General features: G+C 42.2%; 1 protein-coding gene across 2 annotated transcripts in view; it reads right to left on the bottom strand.

Moving 5' to 3' along the window:
• Positions 1-14,693, bottom strand: part of LOC135539456 (atlastin-2-like) — a 35,407-nt gene extending 20,714 nt beyond the window's left edge. Inside the window, exons 1-5 of one of the 2 annotated variants that reach the window (XM_064965349.1) lie at positions 14,469-14,693; positions 5,349-5,632; positions 1,351-1,485; positions 871-975; positions 422-472 (exon numbers count right to left, since the gene is read on the bottom strand). In XM_064965349.1, coding sequence (XP_064821421.1) covers positions 422-472; positions 871-975; positions 1,351-1,485; positions 5,349-5,632; positions 14,469-14,670 — 777 coding nt within the window. In that variant the 5' untranslated portion in view covers positions 14,671-14,693. The remainder of the gene's footprint in view (positions 1-421; positions 473-870; positions 976-1,350; positions 1,486-5,348; positions 5,633-14,468) is intronic. The other variant, XM_064965351.1, reaches the window with a different exon arrangement.
• Between the last annotated feature and the right edge of the window lie 248 nt (positions 14,694-14,941).

Genomic DNA, 14,941 nt, shown 5'->3' with positions numbered 1-14,941 from the left:
AATGTTTACTAACACACTATTTCAGAGTCGTCTGTTGAGTAGGTTTTAAAGAGGCTACATATACACATACATGTATAAATAACTTTTGCTTCTAGGGGTGCTCGAGTCAAAAGGGGTACAGTCACATTTCAAGTCAAAATGTGACGTTAAAGATATGGACGTTTGAAATGCTAAGTGAACAAGGGAGAAAGCAGCTATATACTTCCATACAAGCGCTCTAATTGTGACCCACATAAGTACAATAGTTCCAACTGCATGGTTGATCAAAGGAACATCATGTAGACATTCCCCCCCCCCGGAAAGCTGTGATAACCTCAAAGTAAAGATCCTTTTCAAGTTGTTTGTGGAGTTCAACGTCCAAGGCAGTGTTGAAGATTGGATTGTTCTGGAAGGGGGACTTAACAAACATGGACACACAAACCTGGAGATGTTGAAGGTCGTCTTCCTGCACATTCTGAGACAAGTTGTAAACCTAACGGGTGACAAAACATCAATAACCTGAAGTCGACATAGATCACATTTTCAATCACAGTTTTGCCTGAATTGAAAAGTTGATACAGGGAGAGGGGAAAGTCTGGTATTCAATCACAGTCTAGAACTAGCACATGACAGTATAACTTCAACTGTTTATTTAGCATGCAATAACATGCACCAAGTCTCGGGAAAAAAAGCCAATTTTTCAATCCAGATACTTACTGGCGAAAAGGGTGATAGGTAGAGTGGCATTCCTCATCCAAACAGCCTAGAATCACCCCGTTCCCTACTATTGTTTGTTCAATACTGGCAATTAAACATACACACATTGTAGATCTCCCCTACTTCTTTGAGCAGTGAACACCTTAATATAAAGGGTACACAATACTGTCATACCTGTACAGAGCTGGTCATGGTGCTCAACGCAAACAGCGTTGCACAATCTTTGATGGTCGATTGGCTGTCGAAAGCCCCCTGTGTGTCGATTAGAAGAACAGCAACCTGCAGGGAAAGGATAAATCAATGAATAAGTCGCATTATTTACCAAATCAAGGGGTATTAAATCAGTTGAATTAACCAATGGACAACTGGAAATCTTAAATTGTGTCTTTTAAAGGGACATTGCACTCCAAAATCAAAGTTCGTAAATCTGTTTTGGAAATCCAGCTATATGCCGCAATCCAAAATGAATCGAGACAACAAACGGCATATCATTTCCACATTTTACTGGTGGTGTTTGATATGGACTCATCTTGATTGTTTTAGCGGTCTGAAAATATCAAACAATTTGATTTTGGAGTGCAAAGTCTAAACAATCCAAACCTTAGTTGGGAGAAAACGTGTGCCCATCCAAGGGAAAAGCAACTTTGTATTTACCTTGCTCCCGTCTGGCTTGTCCACCACAAACACCTCGCTCCAGGCCAGGATGCCCGTGGTCTCCCTCTCGCAGCCCCCCCGCCAGGTGAAGCCAGTCAGTGGCTCCTCGTGCCCACCCAGCCAGGAGCAAGATGTCTGAAGAGGAAGAGGACACATAAAAGCAGGAGATTGGCAATCACATGAGCCATGTAGCTACAGTACCACGACTCTCGTTGGCTGAAACGGTCCTCACAGGCCCTGCCCAGAAACAACCTCTGGCCATTTTCCCTAGACAATTAATGTAAACCTGAACGGTATAAGCGAGCAATATGGTCAAGGCCCTACCAAGCCTATTAGAGGACAAGAAATACTACCATCTACTACAGTACCTGCTTAGACCCAGATGTATTCCAGTTATCCTTGAAGTGTCTAGAAGCTAGATATTTTTTCTCTGGACCCTACGCTCATATTGAACAACCCTAACCCAGGCCCTCCTGTTTGTTAGCATACCCGAGTGGCATATTGATGGCAATCCCCGCTCAAACCTTGAGGGCCACACACACAAAAGCAGCCTTTATGCCTGGAATAAAGTTCTTGCAAAAGCGGGCCACAGTCCCAAGCATTGTGCTGCCCAAAAAACAGCTTTAAGCACAGCTCAAATGGATTATGGTCACCCCCCCTAAACAAGTTATGAAGAGCAAACAGGTTTATCAAGTTGTAGCAGAAATCCTGATAAGTTTACTCCCTAAGCATCCAATGAATGGAGTGAATTAATTCCTCACAGCTCTTAGGTTTCACTGAGTGAAAAGTATGAGGGCAATGTTTTCCAACTCAAGATAAGCATCTCTGGTTGGTTGTGTGATTTCTTCTAATGAGTTGTTTGAAGTCCATGTAAAAATGTTCTAGCAGGGCCAATAGTGTACTGAATTTCAAAGGACACTTCATGTTAGCAGATGTCCCAAAGCACCGCCAGGTAGCCCAAAGCACCTGCAGAAAATAGCTCTTCAATGCGGCAAAACACCACAGGTCATAAAGCACTCAGACACACAAAGTTCACCAGACATGTGCTCCCGTTCTCACAAGGGTTTGACAATGGGTTTCTCCGGTCGGGGCAAGTAGGCCAGAAGTCTACTGGTCAAGTGAATTTCTACTTGGAAATCTACTGGCGTCTATCTACAAAAGCATGAGTTTACTATCAACAACAAAAAACAGGCGAGAGTTAATGTTGAACCCTGCCTCCATATTCTAGTATGTTCCAGACTGGCAGGTTGAGGGCCACTGTGTTTGCATTCTAACCTGTGTATTTCCATACCTGGTGGGTCAGAGCAGATGTGTGGTCAGTATAGGCAGCACACAAACACACATGTGGCCACTTAATGTGTTGTGAAAAGTGTTTTAAATTGTATTTGCCTTAACTTGTTGAGGGCCGCGGGCAGTATTCGGAAATTCGGATGACTGACATACCCAAATACTGCCTGTTACTCAGGCCCAGCAGCGGTCTGTGATTATAACAGAACTGATATGGCAGGCGAAAACCCAAGGAGAATCCATCTGGAAGTCCATTTTTTTTTTTGAGGTGTCTGCTCATTCAAATCCTTGTTATTGGGAGAATCAGATTGCAGTTCCTAGGGCTACTACTAGATGTCAGTCTTTAGAAAGATTTCCAGGCTGTTTAAAAAAAAAATGAGCAAGAATTTGTTGTTAGTCTAGGTGGCTCCCATTTTGACTGTAGTATTGTGTCGCGCGCACTTCATTATTTATCTCCGATAATGAACATACTATTTTCCGTCTTAAATTGTATTGTTTATTTACGTATTAGGATACCTGAGGATTGATCAGAAATGTTGTTCAACTTGTTTGGACAAAGTTTATTGGTAACTTTTGGGATTCCATTGTACTGAATCAAGTGTGCCAACTCAACCGACTATTTTGGGATATAAAGAAGGACTTTATCGAACAAAACGACCATTTGATGTGTAGCTGGGACCCTTGGGATTGCAAACAGAGGAAGATCTTCAAAGGGAAGTGATTTATTTTATCGCTATTTCTGACGCCTCTGCTTGTTTGGAAAATGTTTAATGCTTTTGTACGAGGGGCGCTGTTGGCAGATAATCGCATGGTATGCTTTTGCCGTAAAGCCTTTTTGAAATCTGGCAAAGCGGCGGGATTAACAAGAAATTAAGATTTTAAACAATGTAAGACACTTGTATTTTTATGAATGTTTAATATTACGATTTTGTATTTTGAATTTGGCGCACTCTGATTTCACCAGATGTTGTCGAATTTGATCCCGAATAGGGGGCAGTATTTTCACATCCAGATGAAAAGCGTACCCAAGGTAAACTGCCTGCTACTCAGTCCCAAAAGCTAGGATATGCATATAATTGGTAGTATTGGATAGAAAACACTATGAAGTTTCTAAAACTGTTAGAATAATGTATGCGAGTATAACAGAACTGGTTGTAGAGCACAATCTAGCCAGGGGAAAAAATTGAGGTCACTGTTTTCTATGGGAGATCTGATTTATTAGGGCCCAGACTGCAGTTCCTATGGCTTCCACTAGATGTCAACAGTCTAGAAATTGTTCTGTTTCTCTTTTGAAAAATGAAGTAGGGCTGTTAACGGGATTTCCATACTAAGAGGTTAATGTTGCTGGTCCCCAGGTAGAGTAGCTGGAATCCTTAATAAGGACTAATTCTACAACTTATTCTACATGTAACAATGTATGCCTATGTACATATACTACAAAAGCCTGTGTGTATCCTCTCCTCGTTCTAGGTCACATGTATAACAGTCCTGGTTATACATATAGACCGGTGTGTTGAGAGAAATTACATATTTACCTGATTTGTTTGATATTAATAGTTAGCAATTAATACTTAAATAAGAAATCATTTCTATCCTGTTAGTGTCTGTTTTTTAAACATTTTTAATTTACCCCCTTTTATCCCCAATTTCGTGGTATCCAATTGTTAGTAGTTACTGTCTTGTCTCGTCACTACAACTCCCGAACGGGCATGGGAGAGACGAAGGTCGAAAGCCTTGCGTCCTCCGAAACACAACCCAACCAAGCCGCACTGCTTCTTAACACAGCGCGCATCCAACCCGGAAGCCAGCCGCACCAATGTGTCGGAGGAAACACCATGCACCTGGCGACCTGGTTAGTGTGCACTGCGCCCGGCCCGCCACAGGACTCGCTAGTGCGCGATGAGACAAGGATATCCCTACCAGCCAGACGCTAGGTCAATTGTGCGTCGCCCCATGGACCCCCCCGGTCGCAGCCGGCTATTATTGCAATAATTAATCAATATTAAATATAGATGATTGTTTGAAGAAATGACACTCGATTAGAATATTCCACCACAGTGTAGCTTTACATGTATAGTATGACAAGCTTTCATCGAGCCTCACCTTGTTGTACACCGGGCCTAAAATAAACACCCGCATCTAGATTTTGACAGTAAGATGTAAATTTCACCAGTCACGTTGGCGGGTGGTCAGGGCTCCAGTGCGAGCGCTGGCACAGGCATAAAAGAAGGTCTAATTTACTTGAAACGAAAGTCTACTGAAGTGAGACTTTGTCCTTGTGTTTCTTGGCTATTTACATTGTTAGGTAGGTTGTTTTTCAAATGTTTGAATTTCAACTGCTAGGGAAGAGAAGACAACAGCTACTAGTCAGACTCAATCTCACAGGCAGAAAGTCACATTACCAAGGTAACCTGTGAACATTTGTCTCATCTGATATTTTTGGTTTAAAAAAAACAGGGTCACAAACATATGAAATATACCACATTACTTCTTACTAGTAATACATATGTTTCAGTAACATTACAAAGCACGCGCAGCCATTTTAATGGGTTGTGTCATTTCAGAGAAAAAAAAATATTTGGGCTGGTCAAACAAAATCTGGCTGGTAGATTTACCTGCCACAGTGACTGGTGGACCAAAAAGTTAATTTTAGGCCCTGATTTTAGGCCCCTCATGTAGCCTGTAAAAGAAAAGCCTGTGTATAACCTCACCTGGTTGTACATGAAGCGCAGCATGAAGTCCAGCAGGAAGGACTTGCCCTTGCGGAAGGCACCGGCCACCGACACCACCACCACATTGAGGTCGCGCACATGCTCCTGCAGCAGGATGCGCTCCAGCGCCGCCTCGTCGAGCTCAAAGGCGTGGTCGTCCTCGTGAGCCACAACGATCTGGACCGGCCTGGCCGACAAGGCCTCTTCCTCATCTTCCTCCGACAACAGGACCTCCTCTTCCTCAGGGCTCATCTTATGAGGCACACCCTCCACCCCTTGCTCACCTGGTGGAGATGTTTAGAATCATTAAAGGGAAGATCCTCAATTCATAGAGAATGTCCATCCTCAAATCAGAGTTTGTTAAACATTTTCAAACCTGAAAGTGGTTACTGGTTAGATAAAGTGGATATTGCACAGATACCTGCATGTGCCTACTAGTTCACCCACAATATAAATTCAACTGTGTTACTTTAACTTCATTTTCGGGGCATATTAATCCATTACGCCATCTTTTTCCACTCATTCTGTGTGTGATTTCCCGCAAGACAGCAAGTCTGGGACCGGTTGGGTCGGAGGGTGAGGGCTAGGGCCATTTCCCCCAGAAATGTCCGGGAACTTGCAGGTGCCTTGGTGGAAGAGTGGGGTAACATCTCACAGCCAATAAATGCAGTTGACAGTGAGAGGACATTTGTGTACACACACACACTTTTCCCCCCAGAACATTAACTGTGTGTAGGTAGATGTGGAAAGATTGATACAAATGATTTGTTGCAAGTTGGGGGGGGGGGGTTCACACCTGGCTTGGCTATTAGACAATTTTTTAGTAAAGGTTGAATAGTGTTTACTGCGCCTGGGACATCAATGATTACACATTGTAACTATGCAATATACTGTTCAGCTAATGGCCCATCCTGCTATGGTTGTGAAAACTAATACTTTTCCACATGTTAAAGATTCCAATTGATAGTATTTTTTTTGCAACAATCGGCCCCAAAATCAATTAGTACATACTGGGCACAGTCGATAGCATACTGGGCTAGAATGTTGAGTGTTCGAAACCTGCTTCCTGCTTATTTCATTACATTATGTCATCTTAGAGCAAATATCCTGGATTGTTACTCCCATCTCATTCATCGTCCTCTTCCATGTGTCATTCTTCGCCTGAGTGGCTTGTTTGTGGGCGTGCTGGCAGGATGTACTGTTTTTGTATTCTGTATATATGAATTACAAATCAGCCTTTTCTTAAATCATGTTTCTAGTCTATTGCATAGTTACAATGTGTAATCATTGATGTCCCAGGCACAGTAAACACTGTTGAAGTGTATAATTGTAATACATACATGCAGACACAACATCATTCAAAGAATGGAGTTTGATACTCCCGGTACTGGATATGGCTGAAACTTGCCAAACTATGACAAAAAAAATATGCACAATCGTTTGTCTCTACATTAACTAACATTCCTCTCAATTGTACATTTTTTGCTTGACTCGTAATGACGTTATAATTACTTAAATTTGCTTCCTCCGTAATGTTTTGTCAGCCATCTTTGCTGAAGAAAGTCACCATGGAAGGGTGGCTCGCATCAAATTTGTCATTGGAACCACTCGATATGATTGGATATATAAAAACCTTGGGACCCAAAAGAATAACGAGTGCTCCAAATCCCCCTTGCGGTGGTCTGGAGCAATGAAGCAGTGATGCTGGGTACCTCTAAGTCCCGTGGTGTGAGCTCCAAACTTTTAAAAGAAGGAACCCCTGTACTCTGCAGTGAACGCGATCAAGATGCCCGGATGTCAAAGGGTTTTGTTCTCAAAATGTTTGGAGTGTTAGCTAGCAGCGAGTTGGTGTCTGTCAGGTTGCCTTTCTGCTTCCTGTTTCTCTACGGTGTGGTTTAGACAGGTAGTCTATGGTCTGAGAGGTAGTCTACGCCAACTCCGATCACACCAGTAAGGTTCTTGAAAGAGATTAAAATAGTTTAATTTGTGGGAACCTTCTCTTTGAAACAGCAGACTGCAGTCATAACAATGGGTCCCAGTCATAAGTCACAAGCTTTGATGTCAAAAGTTCTTGACTTCAGACACATCAGTATGCCAAAGCAACAACATTCAAGTCAAATGATACAAGAGCAGTAATCATGAGGAGGCCTAAATGACTATCTATTCATGATTCATTTGATAGATGCTATTCAATGAAGTTGAACTACAATATATGCTGATGTTCTCTGACGAGTTGAGCTACTCTTTGGGTGAAACAGAGCTGAAAGAATACGGTCTGTACCACACACTCACTGAAATGCACAACAGGAAACAAAGTGGCCGGAACTGGGTTGACAAGTTTGTGAATGGGTAAGAAACAAACATTGGTTAGGGCAGTTAGAACACAGACACACACCTAGCAGGCAGACTGTGCAGCCCTGCCAGTGCGACATCAACTCGGCCTCCCCAGCCCAATTGTTTCATTAATAAAGTCTGTGGGCTCTGGTTCGGTTCCCCCTGTCCTTTCAAGGACAGTTAGCCCATTGGGGGGGGGGGGGGGGTATAATGAGGGGCACACGCAGCCACCCTCATCACATTACAGTAGATGACACTGCAGTTAATCGCCAGCCAGTCAGGGAGAATGCAAGACAAATAAAGCCCCCGTAGTTTCAATAGGATCAGCACAACATGAGTGCGACATTTAAGGGGGCAAAGCAACCAGTCATGTGCTAATTGCTATGCTAATTGAACAACTTGATAGACATCTACACAACAAGCAACTGTTCATCATATCCATGGCCTTGACTGACCATAACTGATGGGGGTGGGATTTGACCACCATGACCGGACCCATTGTATATACTTAATATTGGCAATAAGGGTGCTTGACTGGGCACCTCAATGGGCATCTATTAGGCTTAAAATAAACACTAGTCTCAGACCAGGTCAATCAATCAAAACGCATAAGTCTCAGACCAGAGCACAGCAGGCAACATCCGGACAACTCCGACAAACCTAAACTTGGACTAAAAAGCACATTCAATGGAGAATCCTGTGGCCGGAAAATGTCTGTAGAGGCATAGGCCGACACCTAGCGCAGCACCAGAATTGCCATCCCACAGCCGTGGAGGGTTCAAAGTGTGCACAGGCCTTCGTTCGTGACCAGCACTAGCTAAACGCACCTGGAGTCGCATTGTTACAACTGAAATGGAACAGAAGCCGCACACACGGCAGCCCTCCCGGAAACCTAATCTAGAGTAACGGCCAGAGGATGACCAAGCACAATGTCTCCATCTGGCTAGGCTGCATTCCAAACTTGAAAGCCTACTCACTAGCCTCCGTCGCAGTCTACTCCACCTTCAGAGATCTGAAAGGACTGAATGGGTTTAGGCCTATGCCATAGCTGGCTGGGCAATATGGCTTTCAGATTATAAAGGGATTTAGAAGATGGACTGAAAAGGGTTCGCAGAGGGAAGGAGATTTGAGATGGGATTCGACACAGTTTCATAAAACTGGTGAACCCATTGGTTCTAACAGTAGAACAAACCCCTATGAGGATAAAAGCACCCTTGGCCAAATTAGAAGCTGAAGGTCAATGCTGCTGGAAGGAGCGAGTGATGAACAATTTGACTAAGTACAGGATGGGAGCGAGTTCTCATGGCTGAGGACAACTTTCGGCATTATTTAGAGCGCTTTACTCATACCAACGTGTCATCATGCCAAACGTCAGGACCAGCCAAGATGGGTGACAAAAGAAGAGTCAACTAGAAGGTGCTTTTTTGAGCTCTCCTAGTGGTGCCGTTGAGGAACTACAGCAAGGACACTGGTTTTGTTTGGAAAAACGCCTGCAGCCCCACCCTCACGCAATTACCGTTTACACAACCCAAAAAACGTCTCATTATAAATATCGCAATTTGGGTCAGGTGGGCATAATTTGAATGCTTGTTCTATTGCCAAGTTCTAAAATACAATCTTAGTTTTAGGCTTTCACAGGGCAGTTCAGAGAAACCGATCGTCATTTCAGTGCACATAGAAAGGAGTCATGCGCGCATTCAGTAGTGACAAGGGCAAGAAAAAAAATAGCTATAGAGTCACATTATTTGAACATCATATCGTTTTGATAATATTGCAGTATTATTTTTTTGCACTAGTTGGCTGTATCTTCACCAAAACTCCAGTATACTTTCTTCATAGCTTATTGCCAGCTTTTTAAATAGAGAACCAATTGGTTGACTGATTTTCTCATGGTTCCCTAGTCCCTCCATGCAGCAGACATATGGTGATCAATAGCCTGTTTAGTACGTCGCAATAAAAATCACTGTATAGAATCTCAATACATATTGTATCGGCACAAAAGTATCACAATAATATCGTGAGTTCCCTGGCAATTCCCAGCCCTAGCATTCAGATGTGTTCTGTGGCAAATGTTCCTTACAATAGACAAACTGAAAAACAAGCTCACTGTTCAGAACCACCCAGGGTATGACGCCATGTCATGTAACTGTACATCAAACATAGCGATCATAAACACTGACACTGTATATGACAAGTTTAATGATACGGAAATGTGAAGTGCACATTTGGACTCTCGGGTGTTTGGCCAAAATGACATCAGTGGAATGTAGTATTATAGCCTAATCTTCAACATCTCATCTTTCAAAATACAGTTCTCTTAAATTTACAGAATTTCCCTCAGACAACAAAACATTTGCAAAGGTCGCCCAAATAGTGGGAGGGACGGGAACAACTTGTCTCGTGCGGTGCTCAAGTTCAGAAAGGCAGTCAGTCAAAACCCACATAGTGCTTATGGTGAAAAAAAAAAAAATCGAAAAAAAGATCAGTCTCCAAATATGCAATTTTCAACCCCTATGCGGGTACGAGTGGAAAGGGTAAAGGGGGATTTGGAGAAGTCCAGGTGTTCTATTGGTCGGTGTAGATTAGGGACGTGCATCATTCCCCTTCAAGACGATTTGACATGCATCTAGATACATGGGCTCTGATACAGGAACGAGACGTTTCAAGGTGAAATGATTCGGTGCGATTAGAGAAAACCCTAGTCGATGCACTAACACGTTGCGTAAACATTCATTTTCCATTCAAATTTATTTTTGTTATTATTATTTAATTGGCTGCTGATGCAGCTCATGAGCTGAATCTGTGAGCTGACGTGTGTGTATAAATTATGTAGGTCTATGGTGTATGTGTGTATCGTGAATTAGGTATGATTATAGCGTATGAACCATCTAGGCACCTGATCTGAGCCATAAAAGGAGATTCGGCATCTACCACCACACTACCACTGTCAGATTAGGGGGAGCAATTTAGTATTTTTTTGTTGCTCCATTTTGGTTCTGAAATCACCCACTAATTAACTTCTCATTTTTGCAGATTAAGTGTTTTAGCTAGTAGTGTATGAATATTTATCATTTACAAAAAAAGCTATGACATAGCCAATGAATATATAGCGCAACTTGGATTTCACTCCCTCTCAAAATCAAATTGTTTTGACCGTTTGGAAGTTTAGAGAGCTTACTTTCTCGCCCTGCTGCTTTGGCCATGCAGAGTGCCTCGCAAAGTGATTGCTGTCTAAGTTATGAAAAAGGTCAACGTTACCCTGTATATCTAAAAATGACTATATACACAGATTGCTTAATGCAAAACTACCAAAACTATTGCTGATGGTGAACCTGAACAATCAAAATAAAATTAAGCCCTGTTCAGCGGGTAGCCTATAGCCAGATGAGAGTTGTGTCTACGGTAGCTTACTACACAATGTTCAACAGAGCATAGATAATTTACATAGGTTGTCACTAATAAAGCCAAATATTGCACAAGCCATTTTAGCATTAAATGCTGAAGATGTGCAAGATCCGGAACCGGCCAACTACTGTACGTTGGTCAGCGTGCAAAACTGGGCACAGTTTGACTAGGCTACTGATCATCCCTGGGGTTGTTTGGCATGCAAAATGACTTTTAGATCAATGACTGTCAGCACAGTTACATGCTTAGTGCGATACTGAAGGAGAGGACCGATCAGTTATCACAAAACAGGAGGACTTTTCGAAAGGTAGAAAAGTAATGAGCAATAGAAAGTGAATCGGTGAATTATAACATTCAAAAATCGATTTTCTGACCAATGCATGCTACATTTGGATCGGTTTTGGGACCGATCCAAATGTCTTAGCGTAAACATTTGAATCAGTGAATCATGACATACCTAGTGTAGAGTGGGAATGGTTTTGTGAGCTTTGGAAGCGTGCCTCAAGCCCTTTATCCAAAGGGCATCAATCAAAACGCATCAACACCAGAGAGAGTTGTCAAGGTGGGGAGAAAAAGTACAGGAGGGATACAGTGGTGGCAGTAAACTCTAGGGTGCTGCGCAACTACTGAACAGCAGTCGTCGCCACAAATCTGAGAAATCCATAATCAAATACCATAAACATGAAGCAAGATATTGGGCAAGATGAGACCTATAACCCGTATTACATCTCAACATCAGAGAGAAAAAAAGAAGAAAACAATCTAGGCTAGAGTTCAATGGCACTTCAGATGTGCTGGCATGACTCCCTGCCAACAGTCTAGAGGAATCAACCATTCTTAATATGTTAGCTATGACGTATTATTGGGACATCCCTAGCCTAAACACTAACCTTACCCACTTTAAAAGTTAAACGGCAATGGGGTAGGGACGTTAATCTGTTAATCCAAACGAAACCATGCCATAGGTCAAATGGAGCTAACCTAGGCCCTGAAATGTTGTTCACTTAGGCCAATGTTCTCTGGCTCACTTAAGCACTCTGTTCAGATGCATGCGAAGATACCAGCGTAGGCCAAAGTTGCAGACATTGCTCTCGTTCAGTTTTCTATTTTCCCTACTAATGGTTAAGGTTAGGATTATGAGAGGGGAAGCTGATCCTAGTCAATAAAATGCATTTATAGAGCCCTTTTTCCATCAGCCAATGTCACAAAGCACTGTACAGAAACCCAGCCTAAAACCCCAAACAGCAAGCAATGCAGATGTAAAAGCACGGTGGCTAGGAAAAACACCCCAAAAAGGCTGTTACATAGGAAGAAACCTGTGTCAGAGATACATGCCATGTTAGGATGATGACGGGACTCCCTTTTTAAGAGTCTGTGCCTTGCAGTGATGCAACTCGCACACCTGGAACTCACCTCAGTCAAGTACAATTTATTGCTAGTCAGTAGACAGTCTAAGCACACAAATTAAAGCATACTCTGTCATTACTGCAGGGGAGGCATGTTGGTTGAGAGAGTAAGCTAGGCTAAATGCCTACGCCAACTAAGCTAGCTAGCTCATAAAATGTTAGCCAATAGGTGCAAAAGCTTGGCCTAGGTCTTAAAGGTGGAAATGGGGAGAAAAATTGGATAGGAAAAGTTTAATTGGACAGCCAGACAGAAGACTGTAGCCTCAAGTTGCCTATAGAAACAGGAAATGGGCTCCTGCCCTATGGTCCATCCTAGCGCAAGCCTCGGACAAGGCTTAGCCTACTTCTTAGACAGAGGCAAAAGATCCCAATAATAGCTTTGCTATTGCCATCCTCTTAATCTCCCATGCTTGGATGGATGGTCAGAGTTCTCTCCTTGTAAAGGAACATTTCTATTCCTAACAATTCCATGAAGTTTTAATTCCTACACCTCTGACCTTGGCTCATTTCAAGAAGTCCAAATTAGCAGAAACAATTTAAAGGGATACTTCAAGATTTTGGCAATGAGGCCCTTAATCTACTTCCCCAGAGTCAGATGAACTTTTGGATACCATATATATTTTAAAATATAAATATCTGTTAGTTTGAAGGAAGTCACTATTACAATTACTAGCTAACATTATCACAATGACTGGAAGTCTATAGGTATCTGCTAGCCAACGCTAGTTGCCATTGGCTCACAACACTTCTAACTTCTTCATACTGGACACATAAAAATGGTATCCACGAGTTCATCGGACTATGGGGAAGTATCCCTTTAAAACATGAGCTCGAGCCCCCTCCTCCTTCTCCATTCAACCATGCAATCCCATGGTATGACTGGCTAGGTCAATGTTCGAAAACACACCATGTAGAATAGACCCTAGACTTGTGCAGCAAAGCAGCAGGAACAGCTGCTGCAAGTAAACAAACTTGTTCTCTAGGGCTTAGTGGAAGCAGTGAAAGTGTAATGGCTTACTTCAATGCTTGTTTGTATGCAGTCAGTACTGAAACAGTTAATGATACAGTAGTTGGCAAGCTAAAGTATCACAAGTACGCACAGTATTCCAACATCGATGGTCAACTGGCTAGGCAAATTAGCTAGCTAATCCTCTTGAGAGGTTGCGTAAGAGAGAAGACCAGCAACTATAGCAGCTAACTAACGTTTAGCTGGCCAAATTAATTCCAAGTAAGCAAGACAGTAGACTAACTGCAGTAGACTAACGTTAGAGCATAGGGTCCTTGGCCTCTTTACCTTCTAATAAACCTTTAACAGGTTAGTAAGCTATCCACCTAAATTAGCTAGCTAGCTACACAAAACACTTATGCAACTCGTGTCATCCTGTACTTAGGCAGATCATTCATTTTAAACTAGGCAATAATACTAGCTAGCTAGCAGTCTCAGCGTTTACAAGCTCACGATAGCTAACAGTAGCAGCTATCTAATAATGGCATTGACACCTGAAGAGTACCGTTAGCTTTGACATAAGGTGGATCATGCCTTCACAAACTGCACAGTACCAATGTTGGCTAATGGGTAGATCGCTAGATATCAAAACAATTAGATTAGCTGGATTTACTAAAACTAGCAAGTAAGACAAAAAAAATGGTCAGCCAGCTAACATCAATTAGCTAGCATTACAAAAAGGAACACCCAGCTTATTATTAACTGCTAGCTAGCTTTGACTTTGTTTGACCGAGACATTTTGGATATCATATTTAGTTTGACACAATCAAGACGTTAATGTTAATTCATTTTTTTCTTCGCAAAAATGTAAAGGTGATGTTGAGTAGGAAACGAATAATGGGATGGGATGCTCTACACTGGAACTCGATAGCATTCCCTCGTCCATGACAACTATTATCGCCAATCCCACAATACAACCTAATTGTATTCATGTTTCGATATCATTTACTACCTAAGGACAAATAATACCTTCGCCGAAAATGCTGTTTTTGCAATTTTGCGGAGAGTGATTCCGATGCTTCAACCTGCTCTCCTCCGCCATCTTGACCCGTTGAAAATAATCAAATTCAGTTGACGTCAAAAAACCCAGATCCCCACTTGCCTTTATCAAGTTCAAACGATGAGGTTTTCCGCGGGGTCCTAAATGAATGAATGGTCTATGTAGAAGCATTGTTTGCTCTTTGATTGAAAGCCTCAACCTTCTGATTGACTTCAGTAATTTTTTTATTATGGTCTGATAATGGACATTGTTCTTGCCATACAGACACACCCACACACACACACACACACAAAATCATGTTTTGATGTTCTATTTGATGTTTAGAGATCTAGGATGGTAATGAGCGATTATTGAGTTGCCCATGTGATCATGCATTTTTCAGTTGCTGTCCCAATTACTGAACTATGTAGACTGTATATTTTTTGTAAATGGGAGAACAAAG

The sequence above is a fragment of the Oncorhynchus masou genome, chromosome 5 (genome assembly GCF_036934945.1).
Source record: "Oncorhynchus masou masou isolate Uvic2021 chromosome 5, UVic_Omas_1.1, whole genome shotgun sequence".
NCBI classification, from domain to species: domain Eukaryota; kingdom Metazoa; phylum Chordata; class Actinopteri; order Salmoniformes; family Salmonidae; genus Oncorhynchus; species Oncorhynchus masou.
This window is presented reverse-complemented; position numbering and strand designations above follow the sequence as displayed.